Here is a 23945-nt window from a genome sequence, read left to right as displayed (position 1 = left end):
ATGAGCTAGATATTAGAGGAGCATTATTTGCATCAGAACTTGATACGTTATTTTCAACCACATTGCTGCAAGTTGATTAATCTAAGATTTGAATTAATGCAAGGGGCAACATAATGGTAAATCAGATTGGTGTTGAAAAGAAAGTGTTTTTGTTCATTGAGATTCCTTGCAGATTCATTCACCCTGGATGAGTTGGAGAAAATCAGCCTCGTTGCCCCCTCTTGATCACTATTGAGTGACCTCTGTTAGAAATGTAAGTGTGCGGATCGATGGATGGCACGGTGGCACAGTGGTTAGCATTGGTGCCTCACAATGGCAGGGACCCGCATTTGATTCTGACCTTGGGTGACTGCCTGTGTGCAGTTTGCCCATTCTCCCGTGCCTGCGTGTTTCCTCCGGTGCTCTTGATTCCTCCCACAGTCCAAAAATGTGCAGGTTAGGTGGATTGACCATGCTAAAATTACCCCTTAATGTCCAAAGGTTAGGTGGGGTTTCGGGGATAGGGTGGGGAATTGAGTCTAGGTAAGGAGCTCTTTCGGAGGGTCGTTGCAGACTCGAAGGGCCGTATTGCTCCTTCTGCACTGTAGGGGTTCTATGATCTCAGATGAAACAAGGATTCAAAGCAACAGTGATAACCTTGCATGGCTGGCATCGATGATGTTCAACCACTTCTGACAAAGCAGTACTTCCAAGTGTCTGCTTGGCATATCTTCAAATCCCTGCAAGGAGAGAGTTACATCCACAGCCTTTTGATTTAGAAAAGAGACTGCCGCCAAGTGTGTCAAATCAACATTCTCGAAACTCAGCAATTCCACTTATTAACTTAACAGGATGCATTGTTAAAAGCACCGACAGACAGAGTTCTCTTCATCTTTATACTTTTAACAAAAGGAATAACAGAAATCCCACAGATCTCCATTGTTAACTATTGCTACTGAATACCAGATACAACATTTAGAGGTCAAAAAGAAAGAGAGATTGAGACTGTTTCTGCAGCCACCTTTTATTATTTGCAATGATTGTCAAACAGAAAGAAGTATATCGATGAATTACCTGCTTTTATTTTTCAAGATCTTTCACAATTTGAGATCCAAAATAAATAATGGCGAACTCTAGTTTGAAACCCATGAATGGAACCAATCAAATGAAGAAGCTGAGAGGAATTTAGAAACATTGACTGCATTGATTTTTATCTCAAACTTTTAAAATTAATCAAGTTTTACCAACATATTTACTTGAACCACATACACAGTATGAACTACACATAGGCTGTCTGTAATGCTATAATTTCCCAGATAATATGTAACAATTGCATTATATTGTAGTGCAAACACTGAAATCAAAAAGGAAACGTCAAAATCTTTTAAAACATTCAAGTAATTATCACCTCACATTTCCAGATATAACCGGAAAATGAACAAAATAATGTCAGAAATAGACACAACTCAACATGTGCGCAAATATAGACACTTAATACCTGCAATTTAGCTCTGTGGATCAACAAAGAGTGTTTTGAGAAACATATACAAACTAGTGGATTCTGTGTGCAACAAGTCAATAAAGGCTTGCAGTTATGTAGTGTCTTTCACATCCTCAGGATGACCCAATGTGCTTTACTGCCAATTAAGTACTTTTGAAGTATAGTGGCTGTTGTAACATGAAAAATGTGACAATCAATTTGTACTCAGTAAGGTTGCACGAACAGCAAGAGATGGTGACCAGATAATCAGTTTTTGTGCCATTGATTCAATTATTAATATCAGAAATCACTTCTGTGCTTCACTTCAAAGTAGCATCATGGGATCTTTTATGTTAACCAGAGAGGGCCTTAATTTAACGCCTCATCAGAAGGATTATGCCTCGAATGTACTGGACCAGAATGTCAGCCCAGATTGTTACACAAAGATCTCTGGGGTGGGGTATTGTCAAAGGTACGGCCTTCTTGATGAAGCACTAGACGCCCGGCCTGGTTATCTGTGTCAGGTGCATGCTCAGATCCCACAGCTAAATAAGATGACCTTGTCATTTATTTACGAGGGTTGGGATGTTGCTGTGCCCAATCTCGCTGTCTAATTTACAACAGTTATTACCCTTTCAAAACATACTGTAAAGGCTGTAAAGGATTTTGGAAAGTTCCAAGTCCTCTTGATAGAATTATGTTAGCTGTTTGTACAATAGCACAATAAAAAGCAATTTCTAATTAACGTGCCATTTAACATCCAACCTATACTTTCATTTTTAGGTGTGCCATAGTCTGTTTAGGATTGGTAATAAGTTAGGTGTGGAAGTTAGTTTATGATGGCCATGAGCATGTCTTTAAGCTAAATATCATTCAAATTCAAGTCACAGTGTGGGTGAAAGTACAGCGCAAAATAAGAATTAACCTATGTCTCCTACCGGAGCATGTTTTGTGCTCACATCAAATGCTGCTCTTCGTTCATTAGCTCCACATTAACTCATTTTAACTGTGTAGTTCTATGTTATTATTTCTGAACTGTGTACACATCTTTCAGCTAATTCATAGTAGGGACTCTGTTGCTTGTTGTCCTCACAGCAATTGTGTTTTGTTCAGATGGAGATACTTTGATGTGATAAAGCTGTCTATTGAATACTCCAAGGTGACAACTGCACAGTGAGTGTGCAGCGCTGTTAACACAATGTTAGAGGTGAGGAACTGTGACATTTGAGAAATTGGCTTTCACCACAGTCCCTCCACTTGACAATCATCGAGCAGCGGTCCACCTTAAAGGGTAATTGGGGACCGTGACTTAATGGGGCGAGGTCTACACTGCCCAGCTCCCCTGCTTTTCAAACAAGCTTTAACCATGCGTAAAGTTACAAACAAAACGAAATGGCATTTTTGGATCAACATCAAGCTGTTCTTAGGAGTACAGTTCCGATTCGGTGTGCAGTTAATATCCCGGGCTTCTTGCCCAGACAGGAGAATGCATTCCGTCACCCACCTGGCGTAGTAACCTTGGTCAACAGAGCGGGGACTGCAGCAACATGTCGACTCGACAAGTGACAAGCATTCAGAGACAGTGCAATTCAGAGCGAAGCTGCTAAGCGCATTGGGCCGCAGATACCCACTGGTGTGGCCTTGACACTGGAGAGTGGCACTTGAGAGCTCAAATGAAATGTGCTGTGCAGGAGCTCTAGGTTAACTCCTTGGGCATGGGGGGCAGGAACAACAAGGTTGTCGGCGCTGCCCACATTGACATAAAAAGCGAAATACTCACGGGTGCTGGAAATCTGAATGTTGTGTATTTTTTAAGAAAAGGGAAAATGCTGGTGGATAAAAAAGCTTAGCAGGCCTGGCAACATGTGGGGAGAGAGAAACATGGTGAAGGTGTGGGATCTAAATGATGCTTCATCCGATCAGTTAGATCCCAAACATGTGTCACTACGATTCGGATGAGCTGTCTGCCTCTCTCCACATTCTCCATGCTGCTGGGTTGGCCTGTTTTAATTGCAGCCACATTAATGGTTGACACTGGGAATATACTGTTCATTATTGATCACTAACCACAACACAACTTGTAACAATGCTGATGAACGCGACCATAATGGATTCATTTTTTTTAGTAAAATATATGTAACCTGTTTTTTCTTTCAGTTTTTCTTTAGAAATAGAGTCAGGAGGTATTGGGCTAACCCTGGGGATGTGTTCACAACACGGTTGTTCTGGAGGTGCACGTCCCGTTCCTGTACACGGGGTCCGAGGCAATGTTTTCGGGCTGGAATTCCAGCGGCTTGCACACTTTGCTCCTGGGGGCGGCGGCGCAGTAATCCACCGGCTCCTCGGTGCCGTCCTCCAGCCAGCGGAAGCAGAGGATGCGCTGGAAGGAGCGCCTGAAGTTGTCGGAGAGGAAGCAGTAGAGGATGGGGTTGGCGCAGCTGTTGGCGTAGCTGAGGATGAGGCAGAGGTGGGTGAGGGTGGTGTCGAGGCGGGCCAGGAAGACGCCGGCCAGCTGCACGGCGTAGAAGGGCATCCAGCAGAGGACGAACACGGTTACCACCATCAGGACCATGCGCGTCAGCTTGCGCTCGGAGCGGCGCCGCTGCTGCCAGCCGGCCCGCAGCGCCACCCCGCGCAGCTTGAGGATGATGAGCACGTAGCAGAGGCAGATGGCGCACACGGGCAGCAGGAAGCCCAGCAGGAAGGTGTAGAGGACGAAGGCCACCGACCACGAGGGCCGCGGCCACAGGAAGTTGCAGACCAGGCCGCCGCCCCGGGCCGGCGCCGTGCCGGCGAACACGATGATGGGCAGGATGACCAGCAGCGAGAGCAGCCACACGCACACGTTGATGGCCTTGGCCACGGTGGGCCGCCGGTAGCGGGCCGCCTTGATGGGGTGCACCACCGCCACGTAGCGGTCGACGCTCAGCACGGTCAGGCAGAAGACGCTGGTGAACTGGTTGATGCCGTCCACGCTCAGCACGGTGCGGCACATGAGCGAGCCGAAGGGCCAGCGCTGCAGCGCGGCGGCCGCCGACAGGAAGGGCACGCTCAGCATGAACAGCTCGTCGGCGATCGCCAGGTTCAGGATGTAGATGTTGGTCGCCGTCTTCATCTTGGCGTAGCGCAGGATGACGAAGATGACCATGGAGTTGCCCACCAGCCCCACCAGGCACACCACGGCGTAGATGGACTGGATCACCACCATCCTGGCCTCCACCACCACCTCCTCCCCCTCCTCCAGCAGCCCACCCGGCGAGCAGTTGGAGGAGGGCGCGGCCGTCACCGCATCCGACTGGTTCCACGAGCTGCCCCAGGCTGTCGGACCCTGCCCGGCTGCAGACAGCAGCAGGGTCCGTGCACTCATCCCCCCCTCCCGGCCAAATGTTCCACCTCCCCGAGCTCCGCAAAAGAAATAGACTTCAGAGAAGGTTGCTTCCTTTTCTGTTGCACCCTTCCTCCCACCTGTTAACCCCTGTGCCCACTTCTCCCCCTCTATAAAGCAGCTGGCAGAGAGAGTGAAGAGAGGCACCACTGACAGTGAGACTCTGTGAGTGAGTGCAGTGCGGCTGCTGGGCTTCAGCTTTCTCCCTCCCTCCTCCCCTCTCTGTCTCTAGCTCTCTCTCTCCTTCCCTCTCTCTCTCCCCCTTCCTTATCTCTCTATCTCTCCCCTTCCCTCTCTTTAGCTCTCTCCTCCTTCCCTCTCTCTAGCTCTTCCTTCCCCTCTGTCTAGCTCTCTCCCTTCAACCCCCCCCCCCCCCTCCAACTCTCTCTCCCACCTTCCCTCTCTCTATAGCCCTCTCTGTCGCTCTCTCTCTCTCCTTCCCTCTAGCTTTCCCCTCTCTAGCTCTTTCTCTCACTCCCACCTCTCTATCTTTCTTTCGCCGCCTTCCCACCCTCTCTCTCTACCTCCCTCTCTCACTGCTGTCCCTTTAACGTTGGGAGCGGAGGAATGAAGAATTGTCTGCGAGCTTCTTACCTCCGGCCCTGCGTCATCCACTCAACTGCACACCGCCTCGAATCACAACTTTTAAAAAGGAGAAAGCTCGCAGCACCGCCATCCATTTGGTAACAGGTTGTCCAATATACCAGTGGGAAACAATTCGGGACAGGCGAATTTCGAGTCCGACTCATCTCACCATAGCTTTTAAAATATCTATTGACTGCATTGTTTCGAATGCTTCGGTGCAAGTGTTCACTCGGAATGTCACAGTTCTTTTTAAAAATAGGCGTCCGGCACTCCCATTGGACACATAAGGGACATTAAACATCAGACAGGACTAGATTGAGGGGAGCATTCTGCCCACCTCCAGTGAACACACAGCTTCTGTGCGCTAAAACCTACCCCCCCCCCCCCCCCCCAACCCCATCTCCCTCTGGTCGCTTGTGTTTAAACCGATTTGATGTTTCTTGTTTTGAAGAACTCCCCCTCCCCCACCCAATTAAAAATTAATGCTCAACCTCAGGGGTAACCTATTGCACCTCCACAGAGTAAAATGTAAATAATGTCGCCACAGTCCCCTGGGGCTGTTCTCCCCTTTTGAGAGAGAGATGACGGGGTGATTTCACCTGAGGGCCAGAACACCTCGGGCAAGGTTCATGGCTATCAGCCAGTACTGGAATTGAACCGCGGTGCCGGCCTGCGAGGCAGAGATCAGGTAGGGAGTTAACTCTCCTGAAATGAAAATGAAAATCGCTTATTGTCACGAGTAGGCTTCAATGAAGTTACTGTGAAAAGCCCCTAGTCGCCACATTCCGGCGCCTGTCCGGGGAGGCTGATACGGGAATTGAACCGTGCTGCTGGCCTGCTTGGTCTGCTTTAAAAGCCAGCTATTTAGCCCAGTGAGCTAAATCAGCCCTTACGGTCCTTACGGTCGGAAGAAGATTTGGAGAGGAGCCAACGAATAGAGGGTGATGAGGGAGCTGGAGGGGGAGCTAGGGTGTGGCTGGTGGAGGGGTAGGGGTGTTCCCAAGAAACACCCATTGGGTGGGTAATTCTGATTGCAACCACCCTGAGACTGGAAATTCCCACCCAAGGTTAACGGACCTTTATATGGTCTGCCAAATGTCTGTACGTCTTAAAATTGTCTGCGACTCCAATCAGTTAACTCACACAATGCCTTCACTTTCAGCCAGGACGTTGAGGAGAAAACTTGCAACAGCACCTTTCAAACCCGCAGCCTGTACCACCCGTAGAAGGATAAGGGCAGCAGGCATATGGGAATGGCAACGCCTGGAAGTTGCTTTGCAAGTCACTCACCATCCCGACTTGAAAATATATCACCATTCCTTCACTGTCACTGGGTCAAACTCCTGGGACTCCTAACCCAACAGCACTGTGGGTATACCCACAACACATGGACTGTAGTGGTTCAAGAAGCCAGCTCACCACCACCTTCTCAAGGGCAATTAGCCATGGGCAATAAATGCTGATGGCGGAATCCACTGAAATATTTAAAAATAAGTTGACTACTGGGCTCTGTGTGCAATAAATAGCCCCTGAGGTACTGCCAGTGCCATGTCCTCGTTTTGGATTAAAAATCTTCATCTCCCTTTTAGATTGGGGATTCATACAGTCCATTTTAGAAGGAGGGTTAACAGAAGCCTTGGCTTCAATTTATTTTTCATAAACTGATGAGTTCATGTGAGATATGATTTTTCACATTAATCATAAACCTTCACAAACAAAAGGATTCCAGAATGTATGATTTCAGTGAAAGTGGATCAGTTAATTATAGCACAGAAGATAGCCACCAATTGCTATGAGGCTACAGTAACCATGCACACAATTGACAGCCTTTTTTATTGATACAGTGAGTGTTTTACCCTGTAACAGACAAAGAAAAGACAGCAAAGTAGAAAAAATGTAATTAAGATCAGAGACTGTCAGCATGTTCGATAGTGGCTGGGAGGTTATGTGAGCCACTTTTCCTGAGCACTGCTATTTAGAGCTAGGGGCTAGTTTAGCACAGTGGGCTAAATAGCTGGCTTGCAATGCAGAATAAGGCCAACAGCACAGGTTCAATTCCCATACCAGCCTCCCTGAACAGGTGCTGGAGCATGGCGACTAGGGACATTTCACAGTAACTTCATTGAAGCCTATTGTGACAATAAGTTATTATTAGAGGCACATCTGAGTTTGCATGAACATTTATCAGGGTGGAAGTTACTTTCTAATACCTGCTCCCCATGGATACGTATCAACCAAGCTACTAAAGTGCAGCTTTCTAAAACTTTTCATTTTCCTTAAAGACACTTTCTGGACTATGGCTCGCTGTTTTTTTTCTTCAATGCTGTATCCAGTTACTTATTTAAATAATCAATTTTCACAATGGTATGAATATATTAATTAGATTTAAATTTAGATTTATTGCCACGTGTGCTGAGGTACTGCGAAAAGTATTGTTTTGTGTGCAGCCCAGACAGATCATTCCATACATGAAAAACATAGGATATATGATAAAAACACAGTGCTTTGGATGAAGCATACAAGTGCGGTGCTACAACAGTAGAGAAGATGTGTGAAGAGATCAGTTCAATCCATAAGAGGGCCATTCAGTGGGGAACAGTATAACACTGGGGAAGAAACAATTTTTGAATCTGTTGGTGCATGTTTTCAGACTTTTGTACCTTCTGTCCAATGGAAGAGGTTGGAAGAGATTTTTCTGTCCACTTTCCCAATGGAGTGGGAGGTGCAGGCAGAGTCAATGAGGGCGTCACAGTGGTACAGTGGTTAGCACTGCTGCCTCATGGCACCGAGGACCTGAGTTTGATCCCAGTCCTGGGTCACTGTCCATGTGGAGTTTGCACATTCTCCCTGTACCTGCGTGGATCTCAGCCCCACGACCAAGGATGGGCAGGGCCACGCGAAATAGCCCCTTAGAAAAGATTATTTTAAAAGGTTTTAACAAAAAGAAGAAAAGGCAGAGTCAATGGTCAGGAGGCAGGTTTGTGTGATGGACTAGGCTGTGTTCACGACTGTTGTTTCTTCCAGTTTTGGGTTGAACAGTTGCCATACTAAGCTGTGATGCAGCCAGGTAGGATGTTTTCTATGGTGCATCTGTAAAAGCTGGTAAGAGTCATGGCAAATTTCCTTAGTTTCCTGAGGAAGTACAGACACTGTTGTGCTTTCTTGGTCATAGCTTCGATATGGGTGGACCAGAACAGATTGTTGGTTGATGTGCACACCTTGGAATTTGAAGATGTCAACCTCAGCATCATTGATACAGACAGGGGTGTGTACGACACTTCGCTTCCTGAAGTCAATGACCAGCTCCTTCATTTTGCTGGCATTGAGGGAGAGATTGTTATCGTTACACCACTCCACTAGGTTCTCTATCTCCCTCCTGTACAGTGACTCATCATTGTTTGAGATCCGATCCACTACAGTTGTGTCATCAGCAAACCCAGAGATGGAGTTGGAGCCAAATTTTGCCATGCAATCGTGTGTCAAAAAGGGAGTATAGTAGGAGGCGAAGTACGCAACCTTGCAGGGCGCTGATATTGAGGACTATCGTGGAGGAAGTGTTGTTCATTCTTACTGATTGTGGTCTGTGGGTCAGGAAATCGAGGATCCAGTTGCCGAAGGAGGAGCCACGTCCTAAGTTTTGGAGTTTTGATATGAGCTTGGCTGGAATTATGGTGTTGAAGGCGGAGCTGTAGTCAGTGAATAGGAGTCTGACATAGGAGGTCTTGTTGAGATGCTCCAGGGATGTGTGTAGGGCCACGGGGATAGTATCTGCTGTGGACCAGTTGTGGCGTTGTGCGAATTTGAGTGGATCAAGGCATTCTGGAGGTATGGATTTGATGTGTCTCATGACTAACCTCTTGAAGCAATTCATAGTGATAGGTGTCAAGGCAAAATTAACTTCCCATCATCATTCCTGTCACTAGTTTTGGCATTATCAGAATTAGACAAAAATAAAGTTAAGGTTGGAATGGCATTATAGATGTATTTAGAATCATAGAAAATAGGAGGAGGAGGCCATTCAGTTCTCCGAGCCTTCTACGCCATTCATTATGATCATGGTGATCATGCAACTCAATAGTCTAATTCCGCTTTCCCCCCGTAACCTTTCATCGTCTTCACCCCAGGTGCTATATCTGACTGATTCTTGAAAACATACCATGTTTTGGCGTCAACTACTTCTTGTGGTAACAGATTCCATGGGCTGATCACTCTCTGGGTGAAGAAATTTCTCCTCACCTCTGTCCTAAATGGTCTACTCCATATCCTCAGACTGTGACCCCCTGGTTCTGGACGCACCCACCTTCTGGCATCTACCGTGTCTAGTCGTGTTCGAATTTTATATGTTTCTATGAGACACCTTCTCATTCTCCTGAACTCCAGTGAATACAATCCTAACCGATTCAATTTCTTCTCATATGTCAGTCCTGCCATCCCAGGAATCAGTCTGGTTAACCTTCCGTGCACTCCCTCTAGAGCAAGAACATCCTTCCTCAGATGAGGAGACCAATACTACACACAATATTCCAGGTGTGACCTCACCAAGGCACAGCATAATCTGCTCCTGTACATGAATCCTCTCTCCAAGAAGACCAACATATAATTTGCCTTCTTTACCGCCTGCTGTACCTGCATGCTTACCTTCAGTGACTGGTGTGTGAGGGCACCCAAGTTTCATTGTACATTCCCCTCTCCTAATTTATGGCCATTCAGATAATTGTCTGCCTTCTTGTTTTTGCTACCAAATTTATAAGGAAAGGATTGACAGACTGGGTGTCTTTTCTCTTAATAAAAGAAGGTTCAGGGGGTGACAAAATTGACATCTTTAAAATTCTGAAAGGTTTCGATGGAGTGGATACAGAGACAATGGGTGCATGTTCCCAGCCCCGCCCACTGCCGGGTTGGCTAGTTCTGCCGAAAGTCTAGGGTGGGAGTCTCCATTGGCCGATGCTGAAATCGCGGCAGACGCCAATTTGACTCCAAATCGCAATACTCCAACACTTCAACAGCGGTGTCAATGCGTTTCACTCCGCACATACAGTAGACACCGTTTACACATCAATAGTGGGCCCGACCCGGTATTCTCCGGGGCCTCTGTGATTCTCCGCCTCCGATGGGTCGAGTTCCCGACGATGCTGTTCACTTGTTCTTTTAAAAATCATAAAACCGGCATGGCAGCAGCTGAGGGAGAGAGCGGTTATGGAAGGTGTCCAACATCACCATAGTTTGCTGACAGTTGTGCCGTTGGCCAGGGAGCTTCTGCCAGGGACAGCGAGAGTAGTGGCGGGTGGGCTGTGGAGCTGGGGTGGACGGGCATGAAACACCATTGCCGCAGCCAACAAGGCAGTCATGCAGCTACGCACACTGCTAACAGCTCACTTTGAGCCTAGTGCCATGGGTCATATAGGTGTCCAACCAGGCCACTCCCCTGGGTACCCTCTGGCCCCAGCCGAGCCATCAGCTGTATGGGCGCACCCCAGCACAACCAGTGCCATCTTTTTGGATGAGATGAGTGTATGTGAGGAGTGTAATGTGTATGTGCGGCTACAGCTTGCCAGCCTCTTGTGTGTCGATCACAGACACGGCGAATCCCGCACCGTTTTTCATTGGAATTGATTGTGTTCCATGCGGCACCAATAAACGGAGAATCCTGCCTAGTGGGTTTTTGGCTGGGCTGGCCTATTTCCTGTGGTGCGTCCCAGCCACGATGGGACTGGAAAATTCTGGTCAATATTTCCTCCTGTGGGGAACAGCATAGCTAGTGAATATAAAATAGTCACCAAGAAATCCAGTCATGCAGTAGTTCCCAACATGTGGTCCGCAAGAGTACTGCAGGTGGTCCATGGGAAAAAAAATACAATTACATTAATCAATGTTTCATTATTATCCACAATGTAATTTGCTTCACAGACATCCTTACGTAATATAATTTGCAATGTATTTGTGCATCAGAAACTTAGAAATAACCGCGTTTTAATACCCGTTGATGTATAAGTCTGACTCCCATCAGCCATAGGCTGTGTAAAAATCAATGTTTAAAATGGCTTGCGTGCGTTGTGGTCGCAAAAGCTTTTAATGATGATCTTTGGGTCGCACAAAGGAAAAGATTGGGAATCGTTGGGACAGGGAATTCAGAAGAAATGGTTTTGCCTAAAGAGTGGTGAGAACATGGACCTCTAACAGAGATTGAAGTGAATAGTACAGGGAACATGTAAGGGGAAGCTGGACAAGCATTTGATAGCGAAGGGAATCGAGGGTTACAATGATAGATTTAAGATATACTGACCTTGGAGGTAGTCCAGAGAAGGTTCACTGGGTTGGTCCTGGGAGGGATCTTCCTATTGAGTAGGTTGGGCCTGTGCTCAGTGGAGTTTAGAAGAATGAGAGATGATCCTATTGAGACATATAGAATTCTCAGGGGGCTTTGCAGGGTAGATGCTGAGAGGTTGTTTCCCCCTCTAAGAGAGTCTAGGACCAGACATAATCTCAGAGTAACGGGTCCCCCATTTAAGACAGAGATGAAGAGGGATTTCTTCTCTCAGAGGGTAGTGAATCTGTGGAATTCTTTAGCCCAGAGAGATGTGTCATTAAATATGTTCAAGGCTGAGATAGACAGATTTGTAATCTGTACATTTATGGGGAAAATGTGGAAAGATTGAGTTGAGGATTATATCAGATCAGCCATGATCGCATTGAATGGCAGAGCAGACTCAACGGGCCGAATGGCCTACTTCTGCTCCTACATCTTATAGTCTTATGGGAAGAGGCTCGAGTGGAGTATAAATGCTGACATAGGCTGAATTACCTCTTCCTGTGACACATATCCCATGTATGTAATCCTAGCTCTATTTAAAAATTGGATTCTCAGGTTTGGAATTTTATTACAACAACCTGCTGTGGGTTGGGGATCATTGAAGTTTTAGTGAGTCACTGCCTAATTGTGCTCAGAAACTTAGAAGGCTGCTTATTTAGGCATGCTTTGTTGAAGTGTCTTTCCTACCAGAGGGAGTGTAGACCATATGTGTTTGAGCAGTCAATATGCACAGAGAAATGTCAGTAATGACATGAATCATCAATAAGGGTTTATTAAATATTGAACTCCAGAATGGAGGCAGCCACTCAGCACTTTCTGCACATTGCATTTTCACATTGCTTTTTTAAAAATAATTGCTGTACCCAATAATTTTCATTTCTCTCAAAAGAATAGAAACATTTTTTTAACAGATCAAGAAAAGCAATAAAGTCTAAAAAAAGTAGAGTTGGGGTTAACAATGGATAAACACTTCCAATTTTTTTGTTTGACAGTCTTTCATTCACACATTTAAGTTCTGTACTTAACCTTGCCGTGATGTGATGGAACAGAACCTAACCCAATGTTTTTAAAATAAAATATACCTCTATTGATGTTTTTAAAATAAAATATACCTCTATTGATGTTCTTAAACTGAAATTTTCAGCTGAACAGATCTATTTAATAGTTGACCCTCAGCCTGGTGAGTTATCATCTTTGAATCTCCAGAGCAAAAGGATTCAATTCTCAGTTTCAGGAATGTCACACCTCGCTATTTCTAAGGAACTTCAACCAAACGACTTTGTGATTGTACAGCCCAATTTCAAAGGGAGCTACTGGAAGGCCATTTGTATTCAACAAACCACACTTGCTGGTGGAGTCTGTGAGTCCATAAAGAAAATGACTTTCCAAACACGTGACCCTCAGCAAATAGTACCTCTCTCAACCCATCATGGCTGAGGATCATATGAATGGCAGCACAATGATTAGCAATGCTGCCTCACAGCACCAGGTACCTGGGTTCGATTCCGACCTTGAGTCACCGTCAAGTGTAGAGTTTGCACTTCACCCTATATCTATGTTGGTTTCCTTCGGGAGCTACAGTTTCCTCCCACAGGGGCTGGTTTAGCTCAATGGGGCTTGTTTAGCTCACTCGGCTAAATTGCAGACCAGCAGCACGGTTCGATTCCCGTACCAGCCTTCCCGGACAGGCGCCGGAATGTGGCGACTAGGGGCTTTTCACAGTAACTTCATTGAAGCCTACTCATGACAATAAGCAATTTTCATTTTCATTTCAGTTCAAAGCTGTGCAGGCTAGGTGGATAGGCCATGCTAACTTGCTCCTTAGTGTCCAAACGTTAGGTGGGGTTGTGGCGATAGGCTGGGGGAGTGCACTTTTGGAGGGTTGGTGCCAAATGGCCACCTTCTACACTGTAGAGATTCTATGATTCTATGAATGCTAGGCATGACTCCTAAGCTTGCTGATGGATCAGTGATGGGGATGTGGTGCCTGTGAGGTTGATGGTGGGGCGAGTTGGAGATAGCATTTGAAGATGCATTCATTGACCTTTCCCACTGGGGCTGGTTTAGCACAGTGGGCAAAACAGCTGGCCTGTAATGCAGAATAAGGCAGCAGCGCGGGCTCAATTCCTGTACCGGCCTCCCCGAACAGGCGCTGAAAATTGGCGACTGGGGGCTTTTCACAGTAACTTCATTGAAGCCTATTTGTGATAATAAGTGATTATTACTTGCTTCAGGGCATCAAACGTTTTCTAACATGCAGCCAGATCCTCAGGATCAGATTATTTGAATTGAGCCCCCCCCCCCCCCCCCCCTCCCCCCCCACCCTTCCAGACTTTCAGCAAATGTCTCTGGACTCCAACTACAGCCCCACTGTTGCTAGAGCCAAAATACACCTCATAAGGAGTGCAGGTTACCTTGAACTCATACAAACCTTGCAAGCCCGTGGGCCATTAGCTGAGCACTAGGCTGCATTCTGCATTAATGAAAAGGTAGTATGGCGTTTGCATGCTGTGGATCACCTACAAACTGACCTTATGAAATTTTTATCCCAATGTCTTTGAAGTGACATTTTACACAAGGGACTATAGCATAGAATTTCTGCAATAAATAATATTCGACTGCCAACCTTCTGTGAATAAGACATTAAAATGCATGAAATTTGTTATTATTAGAGGGGTGACAAACTCTCTATTCATTTGAGTGGAGTATTTGCATTTTGTAAGGTAAGGTAAAGTTGCCACAATCCCAGATGACAATAGGCTGCTTTCCCCTTTGAGGGGGAAAGCTGACTGGTGGTGATTTAACCTGAGGACCACCACACCTCAGGCGAGGGGCAAGATTGAGAAGGCAGGGCCTTCACCACCCTCTTGTACATCAGGTTAGTCTTTAGATATAAGAGCTACAAGTATGGAAACAGATGAATGATCTGGGGCATTGCAATGGATTCCTACAATGATGGTATGTAATGTTATTTGCATCAATAATTATTTCTATTTATAGTAGTTTTCACTGCATTCTTCTTAACACCAGTGAGCAGTCTCTGTCAACCTTTGGCGACGTTCTCCCTCTGCACAGCCACCGGCTGCTTAAACCAGCACAGAGGTCATGGTAACATGGAGGCCGTGAAGAACAGCAGTCTCAGAAACAATGCCCTCTGTGCCTCTCCTCTCCTGGTGAAACTGGAGCCCCAGATAGGTGGAAATGAGAAAACATGTTTTCGCACTTTCACAACCCTCCTGAATTACTCGATGCTGTAAAATGTCCAAAGCCTACAAACCCAGATAGGAGTGAGTGTGAATGAGTTTGTGTGAGTGAGAGGGAGTGAGTGTGTGTCGGTGTGAGTATGTGTAAGTGAGTGTGAATGAGTATGTGTGAGTGAGAATAACTCGGCGGGATTCTCTGATCCTGAGGCTAAATGTTGACGCCGGCCGTCGCATTTCCTGAAGGCGTCAACACAGTCCCAGGATCAGCAATTCTGGCCCCTACAAGGGGCCAGCAGGGCGCTGGAGCAGTTCATGCAACTCCAGCTGCTGATCCGGCCGTGGAATGGGCGCCGGGGGATGCGCGCATCCGCAGTAGGTCCGGCCCGAACCCGCGTATGCGCAGTCCCACTGGTGTGATGTCCGCGCCAGCACTGACCCAACATGGCGCAGGAGTACAGGAGCCGGCTCGGAGTAAAGGAGCCCGGGGGGCAGAGAGGCTGGCCCACCGATTGGTTGGTCCCTATCGTGGGCCAGGCCACTTCGGAGACCCCCCCGGGGTCGGAACCACCCCCCCCCCCCCACCCACAGTCTGCCACCCGACCCTTTAATGCCAAGGTCCCGCCGGCTCAGAGCAGGTTAGAATGGCACCGGCGGGACTCAGGTTTTTTTTAACGGTAGTTTGGCCCATCCGGGCTGGAGAATTGCGGAGGGGCCGCGTAGAGTGGCCCCTGGCCGGCGCCGCACCAACCACGCCGGCCCCAGTGGCACCGAGAATCGCATCCCGGTGTCGGAGCGGCATGGCGCAATTCATGCATCCCGCTGGCGATTCTCCGACCCGGCGCAGGGTCGGAGAATCCCGCCCAACGAGCGTGAAAGGCAGTGGCATAGTGGCATTGCCACTGGACTAGTAATCCAGATACCTGGGAGAACGATCTGGGGACCCGTGTTCGATTCCCACCAGGACAGGTGATGGAATTTAAACTCGATACAGTCTTGACCATGAATCCATTGTTGATTGTCGGAAAAGCTCATCTAGTGCACTTACGTCTTTTAGGGAAGGAAATCTGCCATCCTTACCTGGTCTGGCCTACATGTGACTCCAGACCCACAGCAATGTAGTTGACTCTTAACTATCCCCTCAAAGGCAATTAGGGATGGGCAATTAAATGCGGGCATAGCCAGCAATGCCCATGTCCCATGAATGAAAAAGAAGTGTGTGTGTGTTTGTGAGCATGAATGAGAGTGAGTGTATGTGTATGAGTGAGTGTGTGTGTGAGGGAGTATGTGTGAGTGTGTAAGAGTGAGTATGAATGAGTGTGTGAACCCTGAGATGAGGAGGTGGGCTGGGCATACTCCAAAAAACCTATCCACAAAGCAGGCCAGGAGAGAAGGAAAACCCAGACTGAAAAGCATCCCCCTTCCAACTCTACCTTTGTTTGAATTCCACTGAGGCCAGCTCGGAGTGTGGGCCAACGGAGGCAAATGGAAGGTCAGTCTTAATTAAACTCATCTCCTTAGTTCGGCCCCAGTCCCCAAGCGTGCCCTGGTGACCAGGATTTGGGGCGTAGTCTCTCTTGAGCCCTGGTTCTTAAGCGAAAAAGCAAAAATAGTTTTATTAGTCAGCCCTGCAGCTTGGAACTGTGAAATGGTCATTTCTATAGATTTTTAATGACTAATTTAGCACTTTGACACTTATTTTTATTTAGATTTGTTTAATATGATGCAAAACATGGGGCTGGATTCTCCGATTTTCAGGCTATGTCCTGACGCCGGCATGGAAATGGTGGCGTTTTACGACCGAAAAATCGGCGCAAAACGGCCACCGATCCTCTGTTTGATGGAGGGCTAGCAGGCAGGCAGCGTAGAGCATCCGGCTCTAGCTGCCGATACGGCCGGAGAATTGGTGGGACCGTGGCCGCGCATGTGCATGGCGGTGGCCTGCAGCGGCCGCGTTGTGCAACATGGCGCCGGCTGCGCGCGGACCCAGCCTGCCAAATAGTTCTCTCTTTTGGCTAGCCTTGCAAACCTCTGGCCAACCCCCAATAGTGCCCCCATCCGCTGAGAATGCCCTCCCCACTCGCGGATTGCCCCCCCCCCCCCCGGATTGTAACGGTGCTGGACTCAGTCCGCAGCCACCACGCCGTGTTCGTGACAAATAATAGCATGACAGACCCACCGCTGTCGGGAACCTGGCTGGTCGAGGGCGGAGCATCGGGGGAGGGCCTCAGGTAACACCCTGAGGCTGTCCATACGGCATGTGGTATACCTCTAGAGTATGCCGCTTTGGAGTGGGCGGAGCATCACGAAAGCAGCACGATTTTGGCACCAACGTTGATTCTCTGCCCAGTGTATAGTGTCAATACATTGGTTTAAAGCTCAATGAGGAGTATTTTTTTCTGTTAATGAAAACATTTGTGATTGAACCTCAAAGCCTGTGTCTGTGTAAGCTTGTCCTTTATAATTTCCTAAAGCCAAGAACTGACAGTAAGGGTAAGCGGGAAGGTACACCGCTTACACTCGTCTGGAGTCCACTTGAGGATGTGAAGCAAGGGCTAAGAGCCAGAAAGAGACAGAATGAATGGGATACATTAGTGGAAAATCACAAGTGGAGGAGCTTGTTATTGAAACCATTGAAGGAGAATGAACTTGTTGAGATAAGGGAGTTGATATTTGAATTCGTGAGCCGACTCATGACTATAAGCCGAATAGCCTTGAGAAACAAGGAGCATGGCCGGATGACAGGATATGAAATGTGGGAGCCGCTTGCAACTATAGCTAACACCTGCTAATTAAGCTAAGACTGCTACATACTCATGTGCCAATAGATAACCTCAAAGTCTGTAAAATCATGTATTGGAACTATAGCAATAACAAATTTATGCTTTGTAATGGGGGCGAGCTCAAGTGAATGTAAGGGACAGCCCCCTAATAATACATATAAATTGGCACTCTCCGAGGTGGTTCCCCGCAATACCTAGAGAGCGGCCCCGATCGCAATAAAGAATATTCTGAAGTACGAACGTGTTCGAGATTGTTTCCTCCGGACTGAGAGACAAGTGAATTAGAGACACATTCACACACTCTTTTGTCCAGGTTTGTACCAAAGCTGTAATGAGGTCAGGAGCTGAGTGACCCTGGTAGAACCCAAAATGAGAGTCAGTCAGCAGGTTATTGCCAAGCAAGCACCACTTGATAGCACTGTTGATGACCCCTTCCATCACTTTACCGCTCTTGAATTTCACCCACTTCAGTTCAGCACATATAGCCCTACATTGGCCAAAGGCGCAAAAGTAACATCTCCCAAGAATGTTCCCATTTCTACCATGGAAGACTTGAGTTACACAATCAATTTTTGAAGGACAGATTAAGGCAATTGACATTTTCAGATACTAAACTGACCCACTGATCCCTTATTTTTTTAATTTGCTTTTTCAGAAGGGTGTGGCCATCGCTAATTGCCCTTGAGAAAAGTCTAATAGCCATTTGTGAGAGGCGTAGGCTGTGGGCAGCCTGCCTCTCAGCAGTTTGGCAGCTATCTGGGAAAAAAAAATCTATGGTGGATGTTTTCGCTGCTGGATGTGCACATTGATGCAGGATGCCACAGGAAACTGAACCCAGGCGTTTGCAGTGCACAAGATAACAATTCACTTGCAAAACACATACATCATCTGTAAGGACAGAAGCAAAGCAATTAATTCCCTGCCATTGTACCATCTGCCATTCCATGTTGCACAGAATTGAATATATGAAAAGTGTAAAAGTAATCACAGCTGAAAACAATGCAGATTCCTGTAAAATTTATTTAAAAACACAGAGTTTGATGATTTTAAGTATGCCTGGTTACATCTGCTTCCATATCCAAGCTCATGGTCAAATCTCTGTCCATGGCATTATTGTACAGCATGCCGTGCAGTTTTATTGTTTGAAAACTGTACTTGCATTTTTAGATTAAATCTCACTCCCAACTCCAATCAGTCTGAGAATATGAGGCAGCCAGATTATTGTTTGCGCAAGGGCCCTGACTCAAAAATACACATCTTTGTTCTCTGCAGTGCTCTGGGGCTGGTGTATCTCAATGATCAGCCAATGTTGTACCACATGATCATTATCTGGTCATTATTGCATTGCTGTTTGTGGATTCTTGCTGTCCATAAATTAGTTAATTAAGCAAATTAACAGGTATAGGAACAGGCCAGTCGCCCTCTCGAGCCTGTTTCACCATTCACGGTAGCACTGTTGCTTCACAGCACCAGGGTCCCATGTTCGATTCCCGGCTTGGGTCACTGTCTGTGCCCCTATTCAGAACAAGCGCCAGAATTTGGCGACTGGGGGCTTTTCACAGTAACTTCATTTCAGTGTCAATGTAAGCCTACTTGTGGCAACAAAAATTATTATTATTATTATTATGATCCTCTTGAAAGAAGTTATTCCTCATGTCAGCCTTAAATGGGAATCTCCTTATTTTGAAATTGTAATCCCAGTTCTAGATTGTAAATGTTGACACGATCCAGAGAGAGATAGGTTGTTCTCCCTTTTGGTGATTTGACCTGAGGGTCATCACACCTCAGGTGAGGGGCAAAGTTGAGTCTTCATGGATAACCTTAGCCGGTACGGGTATTGAACCTGTACTTGGCTTCACTCCTCATCACAAACCAATGTTCAAACTGAGCTGCCGGTTAGCTCAGAGGGCTGGATAGCTTGTTTGTGATGTGGAGAGACACCAACAGCGCGGGTTAAATTCCCATTTCAACTGAGGTTAACCATGAAGGCCCCACCTTCTTAACCTTGCCCATCTCCTGAGGTGTGGTGACTCTCAGGTTAAATCGCCACAGTTAGCTCTTAAAGGGGAGAGCAGTCTATGGTCCTCGGCGACTGTGACATTTACATTAACAGTTCTAGATTCCCCCATAAGTGGAAACAACCTCTTGTGAAGGGATTTGTGAAAAGAAATACGGCCAGAATGAAAATCCATAAGACATATATTATTTTAAAGAAGATTGTATATCACTGTGAAAATACATCAGCCTATTTTTCCTTTCTATTTAGGTACACTTGTTGATACATACGCAGATAGTTACATGTCCACAGGCACTAATATCTAAAAATTGGGATGCCATTAGTTCACAAATAGTATTATTGTCTCTGTGGCAGGTCACTCTGTAAGTCCATGTCAGTGGACACACTTCAGCATTCTGCTTAATGGAACTGATTGATTCTTGTGATTTTTTCCCCTTTGCAACATAAATGTGGATGGCATTTATGACATAAGCTTTTCCTATTCGAGATTATGGAGATGATTGACCATCTCCATGGTATTTTCTGCACCCAGTAACTTTAGTCAGCCTAACTGTTGAGCTGAAGACATTGCTACTTGGTTTGCAGCATAGTAGTACCTGTAAAGTGGTAAACCACACTCAGGCACTTCACGTGCATGTATTAAAATATGAATTGGCACTGAGCCAGGTGGTTAGAGAAGAATATTTTACAGAGCATTGCAAAGGAGGAGTGAGAGCTAGCGAGGTGAAGTGGTTTGAGGAGAGAATTCTAGAGTTGAGGAAAAGGCAACCAAATTTCGCAGTGTTAATGTAAGCCTACTTGTGACACTAATAAAGATTATTCTTATTATATATGGCAGCCAATGGTGGAGAGGTGAAAACTATGGTTATCCAAGTAGATAATTATGAGGCCACATATCACACATAAACACTATCTGTTGAAAATTGATGGGTGAGGCTGTGCCATAATCGGGGAGGCAGTGGCGTAGTGGTATTGTCACTGGACGAGGAATTCAAAGTCCCAGGGTAATTCTCTAAGGAGCTGGGTGCAAATACCACCAATGGCAAATGGATGGAATTTAAATTCAATAAAATAAAACTGCAATTAAAAGTCTAATGGTGACCATGAAACAATTGTCGATTGTCGTAAAAATCCACCTGCTCCACTAATGTCTTTCAGGGAAGGAAATCTGCCATCCTTACCTGGTCTGGCCTACATGAGACTGCAGACCAATAGCAATGTGGTTGACTCTTAACTGCCCCCTGGAATGGTCTTCAAAGCCACTCAGTTCAAGGGCAATTAGGGATGGGCAAAAAATGCTGGCCTTGCCAGCAATGATCACATACCATGAAAGAATAAAAAATAGAAACAAAATAATGGCATAATGCAGGGTCAGAATATGCCCATGCAAATACAATATTTGAATTAAAAGGTGGGGTGCCACCTGGAGACATGTTTAGAAGTTACGCAGCATTCAGCTCGGTTAGACGTCAAAAGGATTTTCTCCTTGCAGAGAGCCATAGACTCTTGGAAAAGGTTATCGACCATCACAGTGAGTGTGGCTTCATTGTAAGTGTCCAAAAGGTTGCTGAACATGGATATACAGCATTCCAAATACTCTAATTGTAAGTGGATTATTGGACCATGTGCCTCATGGTGACCATGGTCCCTGAAACTCAACTTGCTTGTCTTCCGAGGTTCGAGAGAGATTTCCCATGATTTCTAATCCCCACATATTGACCTAGATTCCCCCTCTCCTTAGAGATTACGTAGTTCCTGGTTGATGGCACACTTTGGGACCCATGGGGCTGGATTTCTGAGACGCTGGCGCAGAATTTGTGGCGTTCCACGACAGCAAAACTGGCGCTGCAGCTGGACCTATTCAGTGACTGTTAAGGAGCGAGCACCGGCATCACATGGAACACAATTGATTCCAATGAGAAAAAATGCGGGACTCGCTGGGTCTGAGATTGAGACTCAGGCGGCTGACAAGCCGCATATACACACTTCACTCCACACAAACACCATCCCAGCCAACAAGTGGCAGCAAGGAGAGCAGCCCCAAGGTTCATGGATGCTGAGCTGGAGACCCTCCTGGATGTGGTGGAGGAGAGGCAGATGACCCTGTACCCTGGCCCGGGAAGGAGGCTGCCAGCCACCACCGTTTGTCGTGCCTGGGTGCAGGTGGCAGAGGCAGTGAGCACCATGGGTAACACCGTCCGGACCGACCTGCAGTGCTGGAAAAAACTGCACAACCTCCTCAGGGCGGCCAGGGTGCATAGGTGTGCCCCTGGTACCAACCCCATCCCACACACCCGTAACCCTACCCTCCCCCCACCCAGAGGGTGGCTGAACCCACACTCTGCACCATATGCCAGTATCCATACTGGCTGCCATACCCACTGAGGCCACCAGCTACCCACGCACAGGGCTGCAAACGTCGGACTGTCCATCATTGTCGTTTTTCCATGTCCCCCCTGTCATAATATACACACAGGTATATGATGGTGCACAGACAGGCAGTGATTGACACACAGGATGACCAATGAACACACAGAACACAGCAGCCGATCACCAGACAGGACACGACCACTGTAAAGCCAGAGGACACTAGCTTTCCCGCTCTCTTGGGATGCAGCCTCTGAGACAGTCAGAGTCCATGTAGCAACAACTAGAACATCCACCATGTGGTAGTAAGATAGTCTGATCAGGCTAGCCTCAGGTCTCCAGTCAACTCAGCATAGTGTCAACCCACAGTTAAAGTATGTATGATAGTTAAGAGTTCAATAAAATCGAGTTGCATTTCTTCAAGTGTTGGAAGCCTGCCTCTCTCACTGCTACAGTAAACGCAGTCCTCGCAGATCCAGCATACCCAACACATCACCCCCCACCATTGGAGAAGACCGGCCATAACCAGCGGGAGCAGGAGAAGACTGGAGGGGGACCGCCGGACTTGCGGCTCCTGACCGTGGCAGAGCAGAGGGCTGTAGATGTGGTCGGAGGCCCGATGGAAAGAGAGGTCACCGGGATGGAGTTCAGCTGTGAGCGAGGAAGTGAGACCCTGCTGAGTTGCAGTTCCCTGTGACACGTGTGTCAACTCCCCCCCAACACCACCCCCAAACCTCCCCCCAATCACACTCACCCCCCCTCTCCCTACACATCCCCCACCCTCACCACCCCTCCTCCACCTGCTTGCTCACCTCCACCACACCCACTCCCCCCCCCGGCCCACGGTCTAATCATGTGTCTTGTCTTATGATTGCAGGGTCTGCTAGAGATGGGGAAGGCCAATATGGTGTCCCCCCGCCCCCAGCCGTGTTACATCCGGAGCATCCCCATGAGCCGAGCACCAACAATGAGAGCAGCTCGGATGGCAGCCCTCGACCCAAGACTCCGGACGTCCCGGAGCTCGAGTCTGAGGATGACACTGACTTCCTGCCGCTGCTGTCTCCAACACCCTCCACCATCCCACAGACACTCACCTCAGTTGGGCACTTTAGTGAAGAGGCTCTAAAGACACTAACTGGTGCGCACCTTGTCTTCCCTTGTTCTTATTTATATATCTTTGTAACGAACCACAGATAGCTCACTCAGCGTGTCATGTTCTGTGTTCCAGGGCAGTTCTCCTCGTCTTAGGCATTAGAACCCCAGCAATAGCTTATGTTGTGTGGTTGAACAATTCTTTTCTCCAAACCTCTGAGACTACTTGCTGTGATTTAGAACCAGTTGTTCCTCGGCTGAATGTCACGGAGTCTCATTCTGGCTTTGAATATTCAATTGAATCATTGTGCACAAGTCTCACTATGTTTGGCTGTAACAGAAGTTTTAACAAGTGAAAAGGAGGCTTTCCTTTCCCTGCGGTGGAGTCAGGATTAGGATTTTCATTAACAGTTGTTGGTAGGAAAAGATTACCAAAGGCCTGGATTCCTGTGGTTCTATTATGTAACATAGTAACAGCTGCATAATCGTCTCTGAGTTGAAGGTCATGAGTTCACGTCCCACCCCAGAGACTTGAGCACAATAATGTAGACTGGCACTCCAGTGCAGTACTGAGCGAGTGCTGCACTGTTGGAGGTGCTGTCTTTCAGATGAAATGTTAAACTGAGGCCCCACCTGTTCTCTGAGATGGATGTAAAAATTCCCGAGGCACTATTTCGAAGGAGAGCAGGGGTGTTATTCCCAGTGTTCCAAGCAATATTTATCTCAAATTCGGGGCAGCACAGTGGT

At 47.1% G+C, this 23945-nt stretch overlaps 1 protein-coding gene across 1 annotated transcript; it reads right to left on the bottom strand.

The window, feature by feature from the left end:
* Positions 1–985: 985 nt before the first annotated feature.
* Positions 986–5081, bottom strand: LOC119970984 (somatostatin receptor type 1-like). The gene has a single exon (XM_038806102.1). It carries the CDS (start codon positions 4824–4826, stop codon positions 3669–3671), a length of 1158 nt encoding a protein of 385 aa, XP_038662030.1. The 5' UTR covers positions 4827–5081; the 3' UTR covers positions 986–3668.
* Between the last annotated feature and the right edge of the window lie 18864 nt (positions 5082–23945).

This window comes from Scyliorhinus canicula, chromosome 1 (assembly GCF_902713615.1).
Source record: "Scyliorhinus canicula chromosome 1, sScyCan1.1, whole genome shotgun sequence".
Taxonomy (NCBI): Eukaryota; Metazoa; Chordata; class Chondrichthyes; order Carcharhiniformes; family Scyliorhinidae; genus Scyliorhinus; species Scyliorhinus canicula.
Note: the sequence above shows the minus strand (reverse complement) of the source record. Positions and strands in the feature narration are given on the sequence as shown.

Bases quoted from the DNA above. Each gene is read 5' to 3' on its own strand.
- LOC119970984 (XM_038806102.1), bottom strand. From the start codon at position 4,826: ATGAGTGCACGGACCCTGCTGCTGTCTGCAGCCGGGCAGGGTCCGACA.